At 40.7% G+C, this 26,442-nt stretch overlaps 1 protein-coding gene across 1 annotated transcript; it reads right to left on the bottom strand.

Moving 5' to 3' along the window:
* Nucleotides 1–396: 396 nt before the first annotated feature.
* On the bottom strand, nt 397–26,256 carry LOC128382069 (NEDD4-like E3 ubiquitin-protein ligase WWP1). The gene is made up of 25 exons (XM_053342047.1): nt 25,991–26,256; nt 18,362–18,418; nt 18,043–18,134; nt 17,714–17,852; nt 16,210–16,334; nt 15,834–15,986; nt 15,564–15,636; nt 12,716–12,897; nt 10,823–11,297; nt 10,470–10,565; nt 9,533–9,707; nt 8,119–8,173; nt 7,580–7,664; nt 6,096–6,224; nt 5,601–5,673; nt 5,426–5,497; nt 5,160–5,248; nt 4,888–5,047; nt 4,463–4,596; nt 3,310–3,450; nt 3,095–3,215; nt 2,741–2,845; nt 2,253–2,349; nt 2,059–2,131; nt 397–1,354 (listed from the first exon to the last, which is right to left on the bottom strand). Exons 3-25 carry the CDS (start codon nt 18,110–18,112, stop codon nt 1,255–1,257), a joined length of 2,922 nt encoding a protein of 973 aa, XP_053198022.1. The 5' UTR covers nt 18,113–18,134; nt 18,362–18,418; nt 25,991–26,256; the 3' UTR covers nt 397–1,254.
* Between the last annotated feature and the right edge of the window lie 186 nt (nt 26,257–26,442).

Below are 26,442 nucleotides of genomic sequence, written 5' to 3'. Positions count from 1 at the left end.
CCAGAAATTCTTTAGTTATTATACGCTGACTATAATATTATAGGATTGATGTAAATGTTATAAGAATAATGTTTGTGCTCTTTAAACCACAGTATGGTTTTAGGACTGGAGACTACTTTATAGACCCGGATCATCAATTCAAAAAGGAAAGAGGATCAGCCGAGTGCGCGCCAACAATTGAGCCACAGAATTTGTTTTTTGTGTCATCTTGGTGTTTTTATCTGCCCATCTGAAGCTCTTCTTCTCTCTCAGTGCTTCAGTGTGGCAGGGGGCTGCAGTCGAGGTGGCCTGGAACATAAACCTCAAGCCCTGCTGCTGCTGCCACCACACTCTCACATACACATTCACATACACACACACACACACACACACTCACTCACACTCACACTCACACACACACACTCACACTCACAAATCCATTAAGTGTATTTCCCCCCATACTCTCCATATTCCTTTTGATATAGTAGCTTTTCTCCAGGAAGTTCAGGTTGTTTTTTTTTTTTAACTTTAACCCGATGATGCTTCTTTGTCTGTTCTGGTGTCCAGAATCTCACTGAGAAAAAAAATGGTATGCTCTGCTTCAGATCAGTCCATCCTGAAAACTGTGCCTTTTTGATGATGACGGTAAAAAAAAACAAAAAGCTGATGAAGTGACAGATTAATCCAAGATGTCTTGTGTTTATGTGTGTGGTGAAGAAGAAGGGTGGTCACAGCAGTCTTCTCATCTTCAGAGGCAGCCATGCAAGCGCGCAAAAAAAAAAAAAAACAATTGCAACAATTACTACGAGTCCGACAGGGAGGAGGGAAGGAAGAAAAAAATTATTCAGGCACGGGACCCCGACACTACACTCGCCTTTTAAAAGCTCTATAGAACTAGAGCTTTAAAAGAAGATTGCTGCTTCAACTATAAAATCCTCTCAGAAACACTTTCAGTCTCTTTTAAAAAGCCAGCCAGCAGTGGGGAGGAAATTTTTTCAAAAATATCCATGATTTCTGTTTTTAAACAGAAGAGCAAAAATGCTGAAATGCTTGCATATTTCATGATGGGGTATTATATCATATATAAGGGCTAAGGGGGGAGGGGGGCAGGTTTGCGGCAAAAATGATGCTGCAAATTAAGATTTGGTTTAAAATGATAAAATAGCTTATATACATTGGTGGTTATCTTGTGCAATTTTTTGTTTGTTTGTTTGTTTTACTTGGCTGAATGAACAGCAATGGGGAGAGGAGGGAAAGACAACAAGATTCCTCCCTCTATTCTTGGCCGAATCCTTCCGTTTCCTCGATGGCGAAGAGGAGCTTCTCTTTCAGCTGCTCGAAGCTTTTATAAGGAGGCAGATCCAGGCGGTTAAAACTGAGAAGACAAGAGGGAGGGCCAAAGATTACAAATATGAAGGGTCACATGCTTTATAAACACTGGTACTGGTTGTTCTCTCATAAAATGATGACAAACTATTCCTGAGTTACAAACAGTTCCTCTATAAACTGCATCTATCATCTGACCTGGTTTTCTTTTTACCACACATTTAAAATCACTCATATTTAACATTGTTAGACAGTAAACAGACTTTACTGCACCATCATAATCTGCTCAACAATACACTGAACAGTAAAATGTTTTCATATATTGGATGACTCATTGTGAATCCAGGCATGTATATGTATTTAATCAATATTAATGATCAATGATTTTTATCAAACTCATAAAACTGCACATGAGCTTTGTGGGAAAAATCTGAATGATTTGATTTAATACAATCCAAATATTATTTCACTTTGACTTTAAGGTTGAATATATATGATTAGGTGTTTTATTAATAAAACTACTAATAGTGCATATTGACAACATATTTACATGATGTTAAAATAGAACTTAGCGCCTCACTGTCTCAATAAAGTATAGTATTAACATCACTTAAAAAAAAAATCATATCACATATTTCTATATGGATGCTGACTTTAATCTATGTAAATCTGTAAGTAGTAAAATACTTGAGTAACATCCAGGTATAATGCTGTGCCAAAGAGAAATGAATCCCATCAATCAAGTCCACTCACCATGTGTGGCTTCTAGGAAGCCATGTATCCTTCCCCACTTTCTCAATGCAGAACTTCTGAGGCCCGTTACTTCCTACAATGCAAAGCAAGAAGAGTGAGAAGTCTATATGTGCTTAGTCTGTACCTCTAGCTGCTGGAGTCTCAAAGCATCTGATTATGTAGTAAATGTATTCATCTGTGTGTCCATTACTGACCCATGAGCTCAGCGAAGCCGCCCAGAGGAAGTCTGCAGGTTCCAGTCACAAACTGCATGAGCCGCAGACGCACTTCGTTGTCAACTTCTTTCACCAACTGCAGAGGAGGGGACAACAAACACACACTCATCAATAACCACACAACAACAGTCTCTGACATGCTTGTTGACTCAATCATTTCTGAAAATCCTGCACCAAATATATGTGATCCAAGTTGTGTTACACTACAACTTTGATTTGTTTTATAAAACCAGATGATATGACACATATCAGATCAAGTTCATTTTATTTATGTATTGTTTGTGTTTGTGTGTGTGTGTGTGTGTGTGTGTTTTTGTGTGTGTGTGTGTTTTTGTGTGTGTGTGTGTGTGTGTGTGTGTGTGTGTGTGTGTGTGTGTGTGTGTGTGTGTGTGTGTGTGTGTGTGTGTGTGTGTGTGTGTGTGTGTGTGTGTGTGTGTGTGTGTGTGTGTGTGTGTATGAGACCGTACCTGCCAGAACCAGATGATCTGTTTGCTGTTCCTGGTGTAGTGCCGATACACTGTGTTTCTCTGCCAGTCCTGCAGGTCAACTTCCTGCATGCCACATAACATCACCTACAAACACAAAATACATGAATCACACGCAGAGCAAAGAACCCAAAGCTGAAGCATCACTGCATAAGGGTGAAAAGAAAAAGTAAAGATAAAGTAACCAAATTGATTCATTTAGATTGACGTTGAAAAATGATGTCATTGAATCACAACAAAAAAATCTCTGTGGAGTTGGGTAGTTTATTGGGATTAAAATAAACGCAGGACACAGATATGATGACTACACAACCAATTAACAGGCACACTGCTCACCTCCAGCTCCTTTTCATCAAAGTACTGGAGCCACTGAAGTGGAACCACTTCATTGAAGCCATCCAGGAAAGCTTTGGTCTGACCTTCGACCCCGCGGGAGAACCTCCACTCTGCCATTAAACTGTTAAACCCAACAACACAAAAAGATTAACTCTAAATGATATTCAAAGGTGAGGTACTGTTTCTGTTAGGATAAAACCGTGTGTATACTGAACCTGATATACTCCTCCTTGTTCTCCTCAGTGACTAGCACATTGGTGCCGTCAGGTTTGAGGTCATGGGAAGTGATCTTCCCCAAGATCTCCATGTCCACTGAGAAGTACATCTCCAGGCCACACTCCTCAATGTTGTTGTCCCTGAGGAGAGATGAGATTGCTGTTACTATCACATTATCACAGAGGGTAAACAGCTCATTGCTGCTCTGTGCTTTCTCATGAACATGAAATCTGACTAAGGTAAACAAACACTGGCTGAGTCTGCTCTTGTTTCTTGTGATGTCTGCCATGAACTGCTTTGTCTCTTGTTAGCATCTCCACTGTTCTACATCTGTGTGACTGGTATTAAACCAACCCTTATGTGTAGTCTAGTCTGTCCTCATGCAGGCCATTGTAAAAAAAAGAAAAAAAAAAAAGAAAAGGTTTTGGTGGTTGAGGTCACAAGGTCTTCACTCCAAACACTGATGTTATGTAGTTTATTTACTTTATATACCAATTATTCTGTTTCTCCTTTTAAAAATGATATTACTACCACTTCTTTCTATTCTTTTTGTTTTCCCTTATCCCAGTTAAGGGTTAAACGATACAGGCTGTTGTAGTTACACAGACTGCAAAGCCCAAAGACCCATTTGTGATTTTGGACTATATGGAAGAAAGTAATTTACAGCACATTGTCTATTAGTCTTTTCACACCTGCGGTTTGGTTCATGAGATTCAGAATAAAGCAAATCATGAAACACTGTAGCCTTCTGGTTCAGGTCTGTTTCGGCTTCTCACAGACTTATTTCATATAAAGCAAATGGCTTTAACTAATGGCTTTTCAAACAAAGCTCAGGAAGAACTGGCCATAAGCATCATTAGTTAAGATTACAATTGAGGATAAAGACTTTTTTCAAGTTGCATCAATAGGTTAGGAAGAGTTCCCCAAAGTACTGGCTCTCAAAGTGGTCTAAATAAACCTACTCACTACATAATCTAATTAAGAATGCAAATATTGGCTCTTCAATCAAAGGCTCCACACGGTGTAAAGTGCAGCAATACTTACAACTGTCACATGACCACTAAAAAAACATTCTTTTCACTCTGAACACTTGACAGTAATGTTAATAAATGACAGAATACACATATTTGTAGACATAAGACACACGTTTACCTGATCCATATGAGTGAGTTGTAGAACTCTGGGTCGATGGACTCCAGGTCTTTGAGGATTAGCTTCTTGTTCAGCATGCGTTTGTAGAAAGGCAGGGAGAAGCCTGTGTCAATGAACTTGCCATGGAAAAGTGCCTGTCGACAGAAAGAAAGAAAAAAGTAATTCTTATTTCGAAATTCAGATTTTCTAAATCTTATTTTGCTGTGCTGGTCAATGTGAGAATGAGAACACATACATATTGTGTGCAGCAATGGAAAATTCATTTGAATCAAGCTTTTACAGATAAAAAGAAAACAAATGGATGGAAGTTTGCCACTTGGTGATTTATATATCTGTATTTTCATTTTAAAATCTTGTTTCAATGTTTAATCTTTCAGTTGTTGTGTTCGTGTTTTTTGTAACATGACAGCTGCGTGTGAACTTGCCATTGCAATAAAGCGGCCTATGAAGCAGAAGTAGGACAGGTGGTCTGGGTTGATGGCCGAGGCCGGGTTGATCTGCAGACAGTAGTTGCTCTTGCCAGCATACTCAAACAGGCAGTACATGGGGTTCAGCACCTCATGGGACAACAAGAAGAACCACTCCCTGTACGGTGGGACGAAAAGATGGAGACATAAGTTGCATGTCATCGATTACAGTTTACAATTTTTATGTAGTAGACATTTTCCAAAGGCAGGACTGTTTTTTTCTACATTACCGGGCTAAACCACCGTAGTCTAGACCCTCCTCCCCTCTGAAGATAACATAGAGTCTCCTCCTCAAGTCATAAGGCTTCAGGGCCATTATCTAACAAACACACAAAAAACACAGAGGAACATGTTAGCAGATAAAACATATCAGTGACTGGCAGCACAGCTGAATGTTTTGATATTGTGTATGTATAACAGAGGAAACACTATGCTGTGATGAATCACTATACTTGAAATTCATTAGGCCAGAGCAGACGTAGAAGGATCCACTTACTTGCTGGAAAGAGTCTTCAAACAACGTCTGTCTGGAGACGGTGATCTTCACATGGCTAGGGAGAGCATTGGACTGGGGAGATACAAAATAATACATGAACACATTGTGTGGGGGAGAAGGAGATAAGCAGAGAGAATAAGTGCAAGAAAGGCCGTGAGGGAGTGAAAACACCTACCTGGCACAAGTAGCGGAAATGTGCAAGCTTCCATCGGAAGCTGCGCTCATAAGCGATCTGAGGGCCTTTGGTGCTGAGAAGAACCAACAGATTTAAAAGTCAAAATGTGTCAAGTATACACTGACAGATGCAATGGAAGAGAAGCTTTTTCTACAACTGTGAATACTTTTAATTTAAATAATGTGGCACATGTCAGGTATGATCTGGCATGTTCTCATGAAGCTTCTCTGCCTTCCTGTTAAAAGTTTATCAAATTACTTCAACGTCTCTGTGTGAAACACCATCTTTGAAATGTAATACTAGTGTGAGCCATTTTCTGACTCATATATTTCCTAAGCTTACTTGAACTCCATGTACATTGACTTCATTAAAGCAAAAAATAAAAAGTCATCCGGTCCTTGTAAACATGTTTATTTAAACTACACAGAAGCTCCCATCGCTGCAACTGACTGACCAAACACAGCTTCTGGTCTCAGGTACAACACGTGTTCTTACACAGAGGACTTTCCAGTGCGGGGGTCGTTGAAAGTGGTGGTTCGGATGTTATGATCCACGAAATAGCGAACCCCTTCCCTTGTGTAGCGGATCTCCCAACCTTCCGGCAGTGGGTCCTCATTCTGTAGCCTGAAAAACACACAGAAGAAATCAAATAAGTGGAAATAAATGTTATTGTTTAATTGGAAAATACAAGTGGAAGATTGTTCAAAGTTTGTACATTCAAACTAAAGTTTTATTTTATTTTTTAATAAAACTGAGATGCAATTTCACATTTACAATTGTCTCATAGCTCAGAATATTCATAGCTCAGGTCATTGTGACATAATGAATGCCAGGTTATGGAAATTTCTCTTCCATATTCTGCTCAGTTTTGTTCCCAATGTCACCTAAGGACAAAAGGGACACAATGTCCAAAACCCTTCATGGCATCACAATGCTGGGAATAGATTTATTCCAATAACTGACATGTGACTCAGTGCACCTCGTAGCTTTACTTATCTTTTCTCTGTGGATCAGAAGTACACTCAGAACTGAAACATTACAACAGACTTTACTCCCATATTTGGATGTGAGTTTCTTTTTGTCAAAAACTACAGCTGCTGTGAAACTACAGGTCAAGCAAACTTATAAAACAGCATCCAGATGTGGCCTGTGCTATATCATAAAGCCTTAGTGAGATGTTTTACATTTTAGCTTTACCCTCAAGGTAATGTGCCATGTTTTATAGGCTAAACATTTTGAATGGCATGGTTGGATTTATCTCATCAACTGTAGCTGACTCCAGTTTACTGTGTCAACATGGCTTAGGAATGATAGGATCATAGGTTTTCTGGTACTGGTTGGCAAAGGGAAAATTACTGCAAATGGCTTTGATGACAATGTCCTGTTCTAAATGATAACCATCAGTATTTGAGGTTAGAAACATAATGGAAAAGTAGAATGTGTTCTGTAACAACTGATTAACTCTATTTAACCAGTGTAGGAAGTCCATGGTTTAGTCATGTATTTGCTTCTTATGACTCATTTACAGTTTGAGAAATCCGACAAAAGAGCAGAGAAAGAAATTTCCTCTTTCATATGAATGTCCAAACAATCTGGAGCCAGAGAGACTTATCTTCTAGTTGAACATTAAAGAGATAGTTCACATTTTTTATGTAGAGTTGTTTTATCACCCGCAGTATATGATAACTTCCATATTTCTACACACCTTACTATGCCACCACAGTACTTCCTGACCCAAACAGCTGATCTGCAGCATAATACAGTGCATAAGATTGTCCTCCGGATCAGAAAATAGGGCCAAAGGAAAGCACTGTCTGACAGCAAGGTGAAGCCATGAAAATACTCTAAATATAGCGTACACCGACTGATATTGATTTTTTGAGTTGTGTCTTTTTTAAGTGGCTAAAATATATGCAACCATGTGCTGAAAACTGTGTGTCCATTTCTCTCCATTGTGGTTTATCAGGCATTGAGCTCACCCTTGAGTTCGGGGGTCTTCCCACTGTGTTGTCTTGGTGTTGTGGTTGACAAAGTACACTCGGTCATTGGAGTCCACACGCCTCTCTGAAGTTGATTAAAAAAAACACACACACACACACACACACACAGAGGAATTTGAAGCTTAACAGACAGATTGAACACCAGACCTCAGTATGTGGCAACACATGTCAGATTACCATCAGTGCTGACTCGTAAAATAAACACAGACTAATGTGACAAACTGTCATCTGTGTCTGTCTCTTTGTGAGCTGCCAGTAGTAGAAGGATTTTAAAGGGAGGCGGTTGAAGATTGTGGATGCAACAAAACAATTTGGACACATTCGAAATAATTTGTGTAGCTAAGACAGCCTCACAATTTATACTTTTAACACCCATTTTTGCATGAGAATAGATACAATGTATATGAATATATTTGTGGTTTTCTTACATGTTGGCAAGAACTGCCAATGAATATCTATTACAGTGCAGACATGAGTGAAAATGTGTCCACTATTTAGAAGGAAGAATGTGAACTTACCCCATCCAGGAGGTAGTGGGCCAAGAGGATCATTCTCGGCAGACATCATGGATGCCTGAAAACGAGGGATGCACACATAGACATCCATTTAAAAAGTCTGGTCAAAATATTCAAAATTCACAGGAGTTAATTTAAAAAAAAAAAAAAAAAAAACTAAGCAAAAATATATTCCATGACAGTAAACAGGCAAGTAGGGTTATATAAATATATATATAAAAAGTTTTATGTTGCTGCCTCTGTGGCTGGGTACTGGGAAGTATCCCAGCTATGCCTGTCTTTTGATTTGTGTTGTAAGCTAATCATCAGCAGTGAAGATGACATCACTGCTGAGATCAAAGACTTTAGCAGAGGGACCCTCACAAAGATAACCAGATTAAGGCAGAAGCTGGGACGTGCACACTGTAAATCTTGGCAAGGTTTTCACCTTTGGGCTAAATGAATTGAGCTCAATGCCAAACAGTATGTTAAGTGAGTGGGATTGGAAAGCAAATGCGACCAGGGAATGAGATGAGATTCATTAGAGAAAGATTGAAGGTTTACATAATGTGTAACCACCCTCAGAAACTGAGCCTATGATTTCTAAACTCATCAGAGTGATGTGATCTTTTTCATTTACAGTACGGCTAATAATAAAAAGCATGCTGTAGTGTTGTGGATTTTCTGACCTGCCATTACAGCACAGAAAATACTAAGTGACCTAAAATATCACAGATCAATACAAATAATCTTGTAACTTGTATGTACCTTCAAAAAGATTTTAAAAGGCAGTCTTGATCAGAGCCACACATGGTTGCTCTGTGTTGGTAAAACTAAGTGAGCATTGGCAAAGGGTTTGAGCTAACAGAACAATTCTAAAGGTGACAAGCTAATAAAGTTATATAATAACATAATAAAAGTTTAAAGTTTTTTTAGATCCCATGTGATTAGGTGACGTTTCACTGAGCAAAATATATAAGTTTTGTTGATTTATCAGATTTATCTTGGGTCAGGTAATTGTATACTTGGATTATGTTGTATTTGGAGTAACATTTGCTGCTTAAGGAAGGCTGCAGCATTTTAAGTAAAAAGAGCGCAAGTGTTTGAGTCCATGTAACTTTTCCTTGGTGGAGGGGAAGCTGATCTCTTATTGGAACGGGGACATTAATAGAATACGAAACTACATACTAATATTTACATCATCTAAGTATTACTCATTTACAAAGAGAGGACATACTGGTCATGAACCAGTTTGGCTTCCCATGGAAGATGTTTACATTACTTAAATATACATAAGTATTTGTGATGTCTGTACACTATCATGAGGGTGGTATTCCAAAGAAACAGTATAAATTATAAACTGTTTGACTCATGCATTACACTGGTGTAAAAAAGGGGGGTTGAGAGGAGAAGACAGTGATGGGAAGGATTGTCTTACAGAGTAGAGGTATCTCTGGTTAAACTGGTGCATAGCTCCCTGCAGCTGGCTGCGCTGGCTCTGCCACTGCTCAAAATTGCGGACTGACTCCATGGTGGGACGCTGCCACGTGGTGGTGCGGGTGTTGTGGTCCACATAATAGATCCTGCCCCGGTCATCCACTCTGCGCTCCCATCTGGCAGAGTGAAGGAGATGGACGGTGCAATAAACAGAAAGAAATACAAGAATAAAACAGGCTGGTAAGAAAAAGAATGAGACAGGTTACAGGTTCCCAGAATGAGAAGTGTCTCAATTAGTTTCTTTTGTTATTGCAACCTAAAACTGACTTATAGGCAATTCAATCAGAATTTGTTTGATGATGGTGCCTTTCTAGACAACAACTCTCACTGAAACTAACCTCACCACAATTAAAGCTGCAGTATGTAGTTATGATTTAGTCAGAAAATTTGAACAAGTACAACTTCCAGGTCCCTCCTCCTTCCTCTCTGCAGCGCTGCCAGTACGAGCAAACTTGTAACTGCCACCAGCGTGTGCACACGCTGGTGGCAGTTAGCGACCACTGGATGGACCCAGAGACAGCTGATTTTTTCACAGCTAGTCTGTATCTTACTCTACTGTCAGGACATCATAACAATTTTAGCAAATATAACAAAAATAGTTATACTGCAGCTTTAAAACTAACCTTAAAAAAACTTTGAAAATGGCTGCAGAAAATAATACACACTGTGGAAGAAACACCACACCACTTCAACTATCAGGAAAACTCATCAGGTCTTAATTTACAGATTCACTACAAGGAATATAAACCCAAAACTAACAAAAAAATACCTTCAGCGTCCAACTACACAGTTTTGTTCAGCTGCAGACACTGTTCAACAGGCACATAAACCTGATTGTGTGGAGGAGGCTGAGGACAGAAAGCGAGCAGCAGACTCACCCTGGTGGTAGTGGCTGTGGTCTTTCCCAAGTAGTAGTTCTGGTGTTGTGGTCTACGTAGTACGTCCTCCCATGCGGATCTTTCCTTTGCTCCCACCTGAAAGGAAACAACAGTCAACAACAGCAACTCGGTGGGTGGGAAATAAGCAGTTGGTGAATGCTCTTACACGCACCAAAATAAAAATAAAAATTGAATGAGGTTGTGAAAGATGGTTGAAGCACATTTTGCTTCATTAATGTGAAAAATGAGGGTTTGAGTGTTGGATGGAGTATCACTTTAAGGTGGCTTCCTCTGTTTTACTGAGAAGGAGTTATTGTAGTGCGTAAAACAAGCAGCTGGAGGTGTGTGTTTACCCAGGTGGCAGAGGATCTGACGCTCCAGCATTGGGGACTTGCTGCCTAGGCTTGGCCCCATCTGTAGTTACAGTTGTATTGCTACTACTGCTGGACCCGCCTGCTCCTGAGGCATTATTTTCTCCCAGTGCTGGTGGGGGGGGGGACGATGACGAGGAGTTTGTGATGGTATTGCCCCCTTGGGCTGGGGAGGTGAATGTGGAGGAAGCAGCAGCAGCAGTAGCAGCAGCAGCAGGAGGAGGTGCATCGGTGGCGGCAGCAGCAGCAGGAGCGCCATCAGTAGGCTTAGCAGCAGTAGAGGAGGCTGGAGCCTGTGTGGAGGTTGGCAGGGGTTGGGATGTGCTATTTGGTGCTGTGTCAGAGTCTGGCGGGGCGGCATTTTGATTGCAGTCTTCGTGGTCATCTGCAGGGGGCAGCGCGTCACCTGTTGTGGCAGGCAATGGCCCGGGAGCAGCGTCACAGGACTCTCCATTGACTGCAGGCAAGTGAGAGAAAACAACAGTGCTGTTTAGATGCATTGACTAACTAATGGATACTGATATAAGTCTAGCTTTGACGCGCTGACACCATAATAATCATATCAACTCAAAAAAAAAAAGAAGATTGGCCTTTTAAGTGACTGACTGCACTACACATATTAGTCTAGTAGTTTTCCATCCACAGACTTGACAAGTAGCACTGAAGCTGTTCTGGGCGCTCACAGTGGACTCCATAAAAGACACTTCATGTTGGTTTTTCCTTTAATTTGTCCCTCATCTGTATATATGCATCAACTTAAAGCACCTGGCTTATTATACACCATCACAACACCATTATTATACACCATATACAACATTGTCACTGTTAACACTTAATAATAGATCCAACATTGGAGCTGTGATTATCTGTTCATATTCAAGGTGCAACAAGCCATGTGTTGTACTCCAGTGGGGGGAGGGGTGGGAGGGTGTACATAAAAATCTATCGTATGCCCTGTTGCCTAATCTGTAAACCATGCAACTATTGTTCTCTATAACCCAAAAAGGAAGAAACTAGTGAGCCTTGCTTAACTCATAATTGTGATGTCAAAACATCTGAGAAGTAATGTGTGAAGCAAAGAAAAATCATGGACAAAGGAAAATTACATTGTGTCTGCTAAAATGCACCCGCCTCACATTAACATTACTGTCACCTGTTAAAACACCTGTTAGCTTGTCACATTTAATACAGTAGAGGCACCACAAATGAAGGGAACTGCACCAACATTGTAGTTCAGCATTAGGATGCATGGGTTGATTTCCAATAAATACCATCCAATTAGGTGTTAGTTCTCATTTGCTTAAACTTTTGGGTTGTTTTTTTTTTTTTAACAGCACCAGTGATACCAGCGCATAAGTGAAGAATTGATATCTTAAAGTCAACTGCAGCTCGGTGTAGTCCACAGCTTTTAGTTCCCTGCGGTGAATTCCCTCTACAGTACACTGCACTCTGCTTTTCTTTTTCTCTCTATCTCTCTCCGGGGAGACTTTGATGCAGGTGCTGACAACAGCAGAGATTACAGGCCCTGCTTGATGAAAATAAATCTACTGTTCCACTGGGCCGAGTCAACCGTGAAGAACTTGAACTTAAAGTGGCCCGAGCCCATCTGCAGGCAATACAATGAATGCCTGCTGGAGAGATGCACAACTGAGGTGCTCTGGATCAGTCCATTTTTCACATGCTTATCATATACAGTATGTTCAGTCAATGAAAATCATATGAGGAAGATCACAACAGAATAATGCAAATTTTAGGAGGTTGCGCAGGACTGAAAAACCTAGAAACACACCATACAAACCTGGAAAACGACAGATTCTACTTTAAAATTTAATGCAAGTCACAAATCTGAATATGCAAATGAAACATCAAGCTCACCTGTCCTACTCTCTGTGTCACTGTCTGATGGTTGGTGGACTGGGGTGGAGTTGGTTGTGGAGTCTCCGTTGACGATGTGAGAGAGAGCGGGGCTACAGGAACTGGAAGGCACCTGACCGTCCACGCCGTTGGAGGCTGAACAGGAACCTGACCGAGGCTCTGAGTCGGTACCATTCACTGTGCTGGAGGGAGAAAACACCAACAGCATTTTGTTAAATCTGAACCATTAATTGATCCTAACAAATTCTATAAAAATATAATAAACTACATTATGTAAATTCAAAGCACAAATAAGTCGTGTTTTGGTTTTGCTAAGTCTGTGCCACTTCCACTGTGAGTGTGGGTGTCACATAAAAAAAAAACTGGATTGTGACAATGAGATTATTGTCTTGAAGGGGGGGGGGGGGCTAAGGACGGGGCCAAGCAGGATGACGTTATGACGTAATGGGCGCAGCTGAAGAGGCCCTTTTGTAAGCTGGTGGTGTTCAGTCGCCACCGTAGACGTGCACACACTGAGACCGACACAAAATGTACCATCTGACTCAACTCCAGGCTTTGTCTAGGTGAGAGGTGGGCTGCCTGCCAGCTGTAAGAACGTCACACCAAACAAACCGGTAGCCAGAAGAAGAAGTAGTCCCAGAGGAGAAGTCACGATTGCAAACACATAACTTAATTAAAGAAACAATCATCAATAATTTTTTAAATAACAACTCTTGCTATGCTTATACCCATTGTAAGATCCAGTTATTAGTTCATTTGTATTCATTATAATACTTTATTTTTGTAATTATATAGCTGTTTCATTAATTAGATAAGTGGAAATATTAAATCAAAGGCAAATGGACCTGCAGGCTTGAAATGTGATGCACAGAGGCAATTAGCGAAATTATAGTTGGAACACACACACGGTTTGAACAAAATACATCATCATACTGCTGCAGCCAGCACAGAGGTCAGCATTAAGTGTTTTGACAGGCTGTGAGCTCTGGCGCCTCTGGCTCCACAGGAAAGGTCTCCCTACTTGAATGTTTTGAGGAGAGGCAGATCCCCAAGCTAACTGAAACGGAGGGGAAGAAATGCAACAAATCAAGGCAGAGAAAAACAAACACAAACAAAAAACTACAAGAAAAAGGCAAGGTGAGTAAGACTCAGGAAAAAGAGGTTAATAGGAGCTGATTGTAAAAAAAAAAAGAGAGAGAGAGAGAGAGAAGAGAGAAGAGAGCGAAGAGAGGCAATGGAGTGAAGATTGCCAGAAAATACACTCAAGCAGAACAGTGATGTACTGTCAGACCATGAAGGACAACAAGTCAAAGAGACAAAGAGAGACACAAGTGGAAGGAAGTAGGGCAGAGGTTCCCTGAGCACTGACTCCCAGATAAACAGCAGACAGCTCACCTCTGTTTGGACGGCTTTCATGTGACGCAAGTGAGGTCACATTTGGAGGAAGGAGCGGGGACAATAGGGAACAACCAAGCTCAGATCAACAATAGAAGTAGGGGAGGAGGGGGGGGGGATAATACATCAACGATTTTAACAGCTAATCAGACTCTGAGACCCTGCATGGTGGGATTTAACAGCTCGTGGTATCCATTATCTATTTCATTATGTGGTAAAAGATGGACGTCACTTCACTGCAGTATAACGTGAGCATATTTTTTGCCTTCTCCCTAGTTCGAAGTGGGCAGTGCTTTGTTGAAAAAAGGTGATGTCATACTTCTGCAAACCAATCACAGTTCAGCAACACTTGACAAATGTCTCAGTATTACACTCTTGATAAATAATAACCAAAAATCTATCTAACTTTATCTTGAACTTAAACTTTGCTGCTTTAACTTCAATAGAGAAATAATTAAGATTTGAATCCAGATTTCTTTAATGTAGTGCCACTGCTGGTTTGCACACAGACTAATGCATGTAAATGTGCTTTAATTCCACCTACAAAACCTATAGTATAATACATATCTGAATCAAACGTTAATTGGTGGAGAGGATATACTGTTGGAGTTGTTTTTCGTGTTAATGAACAATATGAAAAATATTCCTTTCATAAACACATGCTTACAGTCTGACTATTTGCATAACAATGTGTCTCGCCCTCACAAATAGCCCTGAGCCGTCTGTTCTTCTTATCTGCCTCCACCATTTCGGGGGGGGGACTCCCGAGAAAGGGAGGGGAAGGGGGGGGGGACACCACTAAGTTTTAAATTTCTCTCTGTTTGTGTTTTGCAGTCCTCCTCAGAAACTGCAATGCAGTGAGGAGCCAGACGCAACCCCCCACCAACCTCCCGTCTGGTGCCATGAGCAGACGTGCTCCCTCTCTGGCTTTTCAATAAAAAAAAAAAACTGTTTGCCTCACTGAAGGGCACTTTTAGAGCGCGACAGATAAGCAAGATTGGAACCGGTAGGGGCACTCGCTCGAACCCAAAGCGGTAGAGAGAGATAGATAGGTTTGAGAAAAAAGGAAGACACAGACAGAGAAGAAACATCTACCTCTATGTCGTCAAAAAAAAAGGAGGTGTGGTAACAAAAGAGAAAAATGATTGAGACTGCATGTGCTAGAGCTAAACAATAAAACAGTATCTACAGTAACAGTGTAGCTATGTCTATTATCCACAGTTACAGATTGTGCTGATTTGTTCCTATGGGACACATTGTGAGGAAACAGTGCTAACACATGACTCTTTGCTGCTTGTTAGCATTCTTTTACTTGAGGCTGAGCATGCCACTGGCTTTCAAGGAGCTAAGCAGGCCAAAAACCATTTTAGGAAAACTTGAATACAAAGAATCTTCTCCCTCATGATGAGATATGCGGAGCAGTGATTGGTTGGTTTGGTTTGGTTTGGTTTACCTGTTGGCAGCCCTTGAGGAAGAGGAAGACGACTCTCCATTTTCGTGGATAGCGTCGCCGTTCTGTTGGACTTCTGGAGAGGATTGAAGAAAATGATGTTAGTCTATATATGTCAAATGTGCATATTCAAATAGAAATGGTGAGTGCTTGTTTTGGTAAGTGTTTTAGCTACATTTTTCTCTGCATGTGCTTCCCTGTTTGGTTATTTACTAGTAGAAAAAGTCATTCAATGTGGCAACTCCACCCCAAATGTATAACAGTTAAGCTCACTGGTGCCATTAGCTGCATTGCCGTTGGTGAGTGGTGCCAGCTCCTCCTGGTCAGTGACAGTCAGCCCGTCCAGGTAGACGGTCAGCTCCCCCGTTGGAACCACAGCTCCTTTCTGCTCCACGCTCAGCTTCAGCACCTCCTTCACATTCTCCACTGTAGAGCCAAAGCAGAGACGTTTTAATCAGGTTACATCAAGAAAAACATAAAACATGATACTGATATCGACTAGTCTACATAAGTAACACTATAATGAAACTACAGCTGTCTGGTACTATGGTAACAGTACCACAGTTGTATTTGCTAAACAATAAGCACATGCCGCTCTATAATCTGCATTGTAATATGGATGTGTGCGTTTGATGTAGCTTTATCATACATTTTCTGTCATGCTGCTCCAAGGCTTGTGTCAGGTCCAGCATGGCTTTGCCCAGCAGAGCGTCTGCTTTCAGGGTGTGGTGACTCCATACTTTGAAATCCACCTTTGTGCGCGGTGTTACATTCCTAACAGGTCGAGAACACACAAACAGAACATGATTTTGTTATTTGCCGTGGTTATTTGTGAATGATGTCAAAACATTTTAGCGGCGCTGCGTGAGGCTGGTGGCAAGTGTTTTTTTACACTTGACAGTTTGGTTTTATAGAGGCAGACAGTATGGCGGTGCTGCACTCCTCACACCATCATTTTACTCCCCCTTTTAAACTACCTACTGGGGGGGGGGGGGGGGGGGTTTAAAGGGAAAGCTCTGCTGCTGCTGCTGAAGAATGGCTTTGACTGCAGAGCTGGAGAGAAGTGGTATCCATAGCGATTTTGTTTTCCTTTAGTATTCAGAATCAAAAATACTTTCTGCACAACCTGTGATGATGCAACTCAGACAATGTTGCTGACACTAACATGAAGAGCAACAACACTAAAACCTTGTGTTTTCTGTCTTAATGACAGATGAACAGTACAAAGCACAGCCATCGTATTCATGCATCAGCCTTAAGAACATTTGTATTTGGCTTGTTTGAGACCTACAGCAGCTTACAGAAGATCTGTGGTGAAAACACAGGACCACAAACACAACAGTACTCTCTGTCTTGTCAGCCATAATTACCCAATCAAAGCAATTAGCATTTACAATGACATGTCTCTGGCATTTGGCTGACCCATTCGGAAGCCTGAGTGCTGTAAAACTCCTGCCTAGTTCAAGGCCGTTGGCTCTGAGATACAAAGAGCGTGTTGTTGTACAGTATTTTCAGATAATTATCAGATGAGCAACCTCAGGGTTATTTGTCATTATATTTAGATTTTCTGTAGAATGTTTTTTTTTAAAACATTTTTTATCAACCTTATGTTTGTTATATAATGTTTACACTGTCAGACACATATACACTCAAAAATCCTGCACCAAACCCTGTTTACTAAAGAGTTTCTAGAAAGGAGGAGAGAATTGTTGATCCATTTCTCTCTCTCTCTCTCTCTGTCTCTCTCTCTGTGTCTCTCTCTCAGCAGCTTTTTATATAAGCCTGGGTCATTTGGAGATCAACATAGACTTGTTCTAGGAACATTCTGTTTGGGGGAGTGAGAGGAGGCAGATGTTTGCAGAAAGTTTCAACTCAGAAAATCCTCAGTCTGTCTCGCATTTTTATCTTCTCCAAATAATAAAGAGACTGGGGATCCATAAGTTATCCTCCAACACTTATTTATGGATCTCACTGTGAACACTAACTTGTGTTTATGGAACTTGGCTTGACACATATATCATGCACACAAATTACAAAGAAAGAAGAAGTGAGAGAGACAGAGGGATAAAACCAAGACTCTGTGGCACAAAGGTAAAGAAATATAGCATACACAACAGTCAGTTACACAGAGTGGGTAAACTGTTGCTTCTTACAGAGTGAGCCTCTCATCCCATTTAGGACTGGAGGAGCTGTAGGACTTCGCTGTACGTCGCGATTCCCCCTCCGCTGTCACCTCCACATAAATGGCCGTCCCAAACAGGCTCTTCTTCCTCTTGATTTTGGCACAGGAAACTGGCCAAGGGGCAAAATGAAGAAGTGATGATGAGACTATTAAAAACTTTCAACATTTTATCTTTTACTCCTACTCAGATAAACAGATTTAATCATGAGATACATTATCTTTTTCACGTAGGAAGTCTTGAGCTCTCTGAGTGAGCGATGCTGCACCCCCCACATGACAGCCTACTGTGTTTGGACTCACCAATGGCATGGAGCTGTGATGTTCCTCTGTGGTTATGGCTAGACTCTGCTCTCGATGAGGCCGTGGCCATGTCATACACCACAGTGGGAAACCTTCAGATCCACACAGAGACAGAGACACACAAGACATATGCCTGTTGAATTTACAGATAAGAAACCAATGGACTCAGCAAGATTACAATACAAACACAACTGAGGACTCTTAGGTACCACTACATACTGCTCAGACTTTATAATATGACAGCCTTACACGTTTATGTGGCCTACAGGAGGTTTGTGGTTCTGAAGGCATATACATACATATAGAAAACTAAACTCACAATTGGTGTGTGCTGCTTGACCGTCTGGTTCAGCCCACTCCGTGTCCCATGGTTCCTCTGAAACAGAAAGAAGACTTTTAAGACAAAGCTGGTATAAACTGCGATGCTTAACACTTATTGCTGTATTTTTCTCATAATGCATACAGAAAAATATTAGATCTATCTTTAAGGCTTGTAGCTGTACAATTGTCAGCTGTGTTTTCACTTGCCACTTCTGTTCTAGATAATTGGGTTCATTTTGAACCTGAACCTGTTTGATCACTCATGCTGCACAATGCCATGTACAGTTTTAAGGCTGTGTTTTGTAGTTCACCCGCTGCTATACAACGCTGCTTCTGAGCCAAATGTTACAGTCAGGTCTGATTTCTGTTCACCGCCGCAGTGTCGTAGACTTTTAGGTCTTCTAGCATTAATACCACAATTCTGGCAAAGGCCATGATTAACTCCTTTCAAACATGCACTCAATTTGTAAATGTGTTGAATTCATGTTTAGATATGTCCAACGGTCACTTTTTCAGTTTACAGTATGCACAAGGTTTAATAAACAGGGAGGAACACTGAATGAGCATGCACTGTAATAAATGATCATTTCATCAGCATCTCTTGCATATGAACACTAATAAACCAAACAATAGAGTGCCAGTTTTATACTGCAAAAGATATCGTCTGTTCACATCACACGCAGCTAAAAACCTCCCATCAGATGAGCCAATATAAATGTGTTTTCTCATTTCTCACAGTGCGGGGTGAAGAGGAAAACTAAATGAAAATCCTTTTAATTATCAGACCATCAACTAACTCCTCCTAAAAGTCATGAACACTAATTACACTGTGAACATGAGACTGCATTATTATACTACACTATTAACAATGTCCCAATCCAGTTTTTTTTGCCCCGATCAGATTCCTTTAATACCTATCATAAAGGTGCAGCCAGCTAATTTAATCTTACACCTCATCTTTCATGAGCTACTTATTCCCAATGTTTCAGAACTGAAATTTTTCCCTTTGAAATAACATTTAATTTAGTGCAGACATCAGCTGCAGGCAACAGTTCAATTTAGGTCCCTTCAGTGCTTTTACTGCTGCGACAAGTCAAAATGGCTGCTGTAAAAAAAAAAAAGTCTATTATCAAACTAAATTTACCACCAGTAGCAGGATCATCCTAATCTCCAGAGTTCAGGCCTCATCAGGACACACAACATAAAACAATGAGGTGAAAACAACATTTAAATGTCAGCATATGAACAGGCTACCTTGAGTCAGGCCAATAAAATGATCAGCGATTCACCTCATGTTCTGTATAAAGAGTATGAGCTGCTACTCTCCCCGAGGTTCAGAGTCCCTTGTTGCAGATGGAACAAGTTCAAAAGCTAATTTATCCCTGCGTCTATTAGGTTTTTAAATGGTAGCAAATAAAGGCCGGATAAAGCTGGTGCTGCTGGGAATCTGCGTGTTTGCACTGTGACTGTAGGTGTGATGCTGTATCTGTGTTTTTCTTTTTTGTTTGATCCATTAGAGCTGCCATCTGGTATTGAGTAAGTATTTATTCTGTATTTAATATCTTTTTGCATTGTATTTATCATAAACTATCTTTTGTATTGCTCCATGTGTTTTATGACCTTTATGGTTGTTTTCATTTATTTATTTTTATTTTTTTTTTTCAATGGCTGCAGCACAGGTGGTTAGCTTGATCTTGATCATCTGAACTCCAGCAGCAAATACGTCAACGCAGCCGCTGTTTCCTGATGTTGTACAAAGCCTCCAATTAGGACTGAGCATATTTTGATACGATTTGATGATCACAGCGTCCATCTGACACGGACGCTGGTTGATCCATGTCTGACCGGAGCCACTTTTAAGCAGCTTAGAAGGAACCCAATTAAGAAGATAGGGACAGTTCACGCCAGAGGTAACTGAACGATCCATTTCAGCAGCACAGAGCCAAGTCTGCCACATTGCTGCTCTTTCAGTTACATACCAGGGGAGTTCACTACTGATCTGCTAGGTTAAAGTAAAAGTATGTTTATGTCATAAACGATATAAAACACTTTCAATTTTGGAGCTTATGGTCAACATGAACTGTCACATACAATAAGATGGGTGAAACTAGGGAGTCCAATTATCAGAGGACACAGTTTGAACAAAGGCTGCATCATATTTGTGAATACACTGGGTCGTTTTTGAAATATAAACAAGGGGCTACACAGAACTCGACCCAAGCTAAGCTCCCGTGTCCTACTCACCACCTGCTGATTAAAGTGAAGGGAGTTAGCCGCAAAGTTAGCAACAACGGGTTACCCTCACGTAAGGTGGACTGCAGTAACGATCTCAGAGAGTAGCTGAGTCTCTCCCCCAGTACTGCCATGTTCACTTTCAAGTTGAGCTCTGTAAAAAACTTGCCAATATTGTTTATCAATAAAAGAAAATCTAACATTGCTGAGTTTGTCCACCTCAAATTTAACTAGAATATATGCCAGGATATTCACTGTTACAAGAATGAGATCTTTTTAATCAAGTAAAATATTCATGTTCAGACAAGTACACACTTTGTTGAAATGTGTCAGGAACATATTCAACATTTAATATCTTATGTTGGTCAGATCTCATTTTCAAAACCTGACTGTAGATCTCAACTGAAGGGGAATATATCTGAAACCCCCAAAAGCACAGTCGGTGTCAGGTCCTCTTACTGAATCCCTGCTCAGCATTTCTGCTTTATAAATCTAACATTGTTTTATTAAGCTTTTATTAAGTCTGGACTAGAGATTCACTTTTGCCAGGGAAGCCTTGTGAAGAATGCAGCAGCAGTGTTGAAATATACAGTGACTCATTCGTTAGCTACGAGAAGTACCCAATCAATTCCTGCCCTAACGCTTTCTATCAGGGTTTTATGCTCCGTCTGTCTGGATTTCCTCTGGGCTCTCTGTTCTATTCTAAAAGTCCTCATACAAATCAGGTGTGCTGCAGACTAGGGACATCCTAATGAGTTTTTTTTCCTTGTGGCTTGTATGTGTGTGTGTTCTTACACACTGAAAAGCCTCTGCCCATCAACTACAATAAAGTTTGCAAAAGAAGACAAATGGCACCACAGCTTTCCTTCACAGTGACGTGTGTACATAGTTCATTTAGTAAATATCAATCTTGCAGATAAGCTGAGGGAATCCCTACTGTAAACATTTAATATCCCTTCAGCATAAACATGTATGTATCAAAACAAGAAATCAAACAGACTATGTGCAAAAGTACTGCAAAACGAAGCAAACACATTTATCAGAGCCTAAATATGTTGACAGCCAGCAGTGTACAGAGATGGGCTGTGGCATATTGATGTATGAAAGACTTGTTGACACTTAACCACTGTCAGCACATTAGTCATACACAAAGGACGGTCTCCATTAAGTAATAAAGACAATATTTTAAAAACACACAGCCTCATAAAGCCTCTGTCAGCAGGGTAGAAACCCATCACAAACTACCTGAACATGATCATTAAAGCAATAAGCCACACGAGGCAGCGGTTTACAGTGATTTTACAGCAGCTACGCCCCTCAGCTCTTCTAAAACCACTGTAAACTTCAGCCTTGTGTGGCTTACTGCATTTATAAAACTAAATACACCTGGCAAGCTTTCAGGAAATAAACACACAGCAACACAAATGCAATAATAATCATTCTGCTACATGTACATGTAGTTCAACATTTACCAGAATGGTTGCCAAGCAACACACAGATGCAGTGAAAAGCATGCTAATCAGGCTAGTCAAGCATGCTTACAAGGGGACTGTTATCCTCATTTCTATGCTTTATATTTTTATTGTGGGACTACACTGAAGAAGCTTTACATGATTCACAGTTCAAAAATCTCCTTATTTATCTTACACAGCCCTTCAGTTCAGCCTCTGTCTCTAACAAGCAGTTTGAGCTCCTATCTCTTCACGGCCCCCATCTCAATGAGCTCACTCTGTTCTGATTTGCCAGCTTGTCATTTCCTACTTTAATTTTCCATATCAAAAGCTTTTAAATGACTAAATAACCAGACTTAAGTTGTGAAGACTTTACATGTTCATCACCAGATTAGAGTCTCATAGTGGAGCTAAAAACCAGTCGACACATATGAAGAAATTTGGAGCTCTTTGTTGAGCAGATCACTTATGGTGCTGTATAATGGAAAAACACTCACAGTGTAACAGCTCAACTTGAGTCATGGCTCAGCATGACTACCCCAAGATGATGGAAAAACACCACAATGTTAGCAGAGCAGTGAACTTCAGCACTGTGCGTTGAGCAGATAAAGAAATCTGTCACGAGTCGGCGTCAGCAGAAAACAAAGTAGAAAAAACTGTTGGCACTGGTGCTTTTTACTCAGAGATTATTTCTACATACGTTTACCTCATTATTTGACACTTTGGCTGCACTTAATGTGGACATCTGACATTGTAGCATTATATATTTTTGACTGTAAATACGGAAAAGCATAATAGGTCCCCTTTAAAGATTGGAGTGATTATTATTATTATTACTCAAGTAGTACTCAATTATGTTAGCACTTCTCTTTGCTGGTACAGGGGTATGTGACTCTGGACTGGTGCCTGAATTTATACAGGTAAAAGTCACCACAACCTGGTCAGTCCTCCCTACCGACCGTTTCTACTGTTCAGATTACTCCAACGATGTACATCTGTGCTCCCTTTTCAACCACTGACAACATCCACCATTGATGACCTATGCTTCTGTCACGCTCCTGCTGGGATGGATTAATGTTTACACCACAAAAAATGTGTGGTCAAATGTGTCCCAGACCACCTCAGCAAGTGGTTTGAGTGATCGGATCACAATGCATCTTGAAGGTTGTTTACACTTGTATTTAACGCTGCCTACTTGTGATCAGATCACTAGAGATGCATGTTAATGCCAGATCTAATGTACAGGGTCAACACAACAAAACTTTACAATGTCTTTATATGTTTATATGATGCGTAGTGGGTCAGGATCTCTTTCCACCACTCATCCACACTTCGCCCACCGAGTACATCGAAATTCACAACAGTGTCTAATTCTGTTGTGATGCAGCCGCAGGTTCGTGTTCATGAATGTTTTTCAACATGTGAACACTTGCTGATTTCAAGAGTTTTCTATGATGGTAAAATAATTTATTTCTATTCTGGACTGTAAGCAAGCAGCAAATTTATCTGTGATACACATATTTCATTATTTCCTAACAGTAACTGAAAAAAAAGATTAATTCAAAAGAAATTATCACATTAATCAAGAATGAAAATAACTATTAAATGTGGGCCTAGTCCGAATCAGTCTCTTTAATATGAAGTTATTTTTTAAATGCCCGTTTGCCCTTGAGAGAGGATTTCATTGCCTCATATCCAACAGATAAGCATTAAATATGTCGGATCATCGCATACTCAGGGGAGGAAAGCACATCTCAGAGTTTAGATGCAATTTACACAATAATATGTAAACGACACTGTTTTAACCTTGTAACTTGAACTGGTTTCAGTTTTTTTGTATCACTGTGTGTAACTGGTAGCTCATCCTGTCTGATGTGCTGGTCGGCCTGTGGAAAGGAAAGCCAGCAGACTGAATGTAGGGGTAGATTTGCTTACAAAACAGCTAGTACCCTGCTTACTGCACGACAATGCACTTTATATTTTGTGTGCATAATGCCACAGCTTCTTTGGAGAAGGTTGGACTACATCTGGGGTGACCCTGATGCTGGGTGGGGGGCGTTTGCTTACTTGAACAGGATTACGAGCACACACACACAAACAGGTTGGGCCATAACACACTGTAGCCTCATTTTTCTGCCTTACTCTTCTGCTTCGGTTAAGATCACAATAATTACCAACCTTAAGACATAACGGCTGCAATTTTATAACAAAAGGAGGCAGGAGAAGCTTGTTTTTTACCATGCAGAGGTGTTAAATCAATTCAGACCCCTTAGGATTGCACTGCAGCAGTTACTGACCATCAGACACCCTGAATTTGTGATAACTGCAGTGGCTGTGCTTTCAATTCCCCTGCATACAGTAGAGGCTGTTTAAAGGTTTAGTGAACAATCACCTTCAACCTACCTCTCACTTAACAACAATCAGGAGCTGTTTTCACCTCTTACAACTTTTCTTTATGTTGGCATGACACTCTGATTTCACACCGTGGCGGCAGGCTACAACTCCCTCTTTACCCACAGCTGCTTCTTGTTTTTCAAAAGGTCAGTGTGCATGTGTGAGCGAGAGACAGACAGACAGAGAGAGAGAGAGAGAGAGCAAACAAGCATATTTCAGAACAGCCATCAAAAAGTTGCTGCTGAAGTGACAGCTTCCTGTAAGTAATTCCCTCTCAATGTGGCACTAATATGTGACGGCCTGAGTTGCCAAACCTCTGGTCACAGTTGAGAGACAGCAGGTCATGAAATAGGCAAGATTGTTTGAACTAAAATCTGAGGCCAAGCCTACCCCTTAAAAGGGAAATGGAAGACAACTGGGCCTAACCATTGTTGATAGGGATTCCCATCAGGTATTAGCTGATTCCAAGTTCACTATGTTAGCAGAAGTTACATTGTTCTCAATATTCTTTAGCCAGGCTCACAAGGTTACAGTGCAAGTTTGACATTGTTTATTTACAGTATTTCTTAGCAAGGCACTACTGATATGTTGTAGCAGAGCTGTTATTTAATAGCAGTATGCCACCACATGCAAGGCCAGTGTTTACCTCAGCTGTTGTGCACGACCAAAGAACCACCACATAGACACCAAGTGACACCTTTAAAAAGTTAAGAGGTAACCAAGAGTTTCTTCCCTTTGAGATGAAAAAGTTCCACGAACAAGACCACGACTTTGTTTGGTAATAAAAGGAGCTCACACTTTCAAACTATTCGTAACGTGAGGCCAGAGGCTTGCAACACCCTGTTGACATTTCAAACGCGAACACTGATCATAACACACAACTCTGATATGCTTCACGAACCCTAGCTAACTGTGGATAATCTACTGACATGCTAACATTAGCTCACAGACTGTAACCTAATAGCTAGGTTCATTACCGGCCTTCAATTAGACATTTGATCAACCTGGGCCAATGTTTGTTAAACTTGTATTTGAAGCAGTCCTATCAGATAAGTACAGTAACTGTCAGATAGCATGTAGCCTGGGATTGCTAGGCTGCAACGCAAGCTAAAGTCAGCTATCAATAAGCTAGCCAACTAGCTACAGAAAAAAATCTCATTTTTATTATTAACTGTTTGAGTAACTAACTTAGCTAACTAACCTTGTAATTATAATTGTGATATCTAACTGGCTAACTAGATGGTAATATTTGTACACACATTAAACACTTTGCAGTGTTTGTTTTATGTTCAGCAGGATAAGTTGCAGTGGAGCATACGCGGCTAGTTTTAGTTTAGCAAGCTAACGTTACATACTTAGCCAGTTAGCTTTTAAATTAATCCAATTGCTGCCAGCTAGCCGGCTTGCTAACTAACAAACTAAGTAAGGTCCGCCATCACAGAGCTACTGTAAGACTTTGGTACAATGTGGAGGACATCAATTAATTTTTGACGTTACTAGAAAGTCGTTTGTGTTGATTTGAAGTTAAACAAGCAGTTGAATTTTTTTACCTTGTCCGTTGTTTGCTCCTCTCTTACTCCCAGTGTCTCAGCGGTTGTGGGTGAAATGCCCACCGTACAGGCCCCGCAGTCAGCTCCGGTTGTGGGTGAAATGCCCACCGTACAGGCCCTTCAGTCAGCTCCGGTTGTCGGTGAAATGCCCACCGTACAGGCCCCGCAGTCAGCTACGGCTCTCTTGCCATCTCTGTGCACATAGTGAACGAGCCTCCGACCAGCAAAACACACGGGCGACAGGCGCGCCACCCCAAATACTGCTGTGTAATAACACGGGAGACTGAAGAGGCAAAGCACTGTAATGTTTACAGTCAGTTTATCCCACCAAATAATTCATCTCAAGATGTGTGGATATCGACAAAGATGACGGAAAAAAACAACGTAATAATCTATGTTATGAATGTCGGAATACAAATAAAAAAAGGATAATTTTGACACTCAAACCAACC

This window comes from Scomber japonicus, chromosome 21, assembly GCF_027409825.1.
Source record: "Scomber japonicus isolate fScoJap1 chromosome 21, fScoJap1.pri, whole genome shotgun sequence".
Classification (NCBI taxonomy): domain Eukaryota; kingdom Metazoa; phylum Chordata; class Actinopteri; order Scombriformes; family Scombridae; genus Scomber; species Scomber japonicus.
The sequence above is the reverse complement of the archived record's forward strand: the minus strand, read 5'-3'. Positions and strand labels throughout refer to the sequence as shown.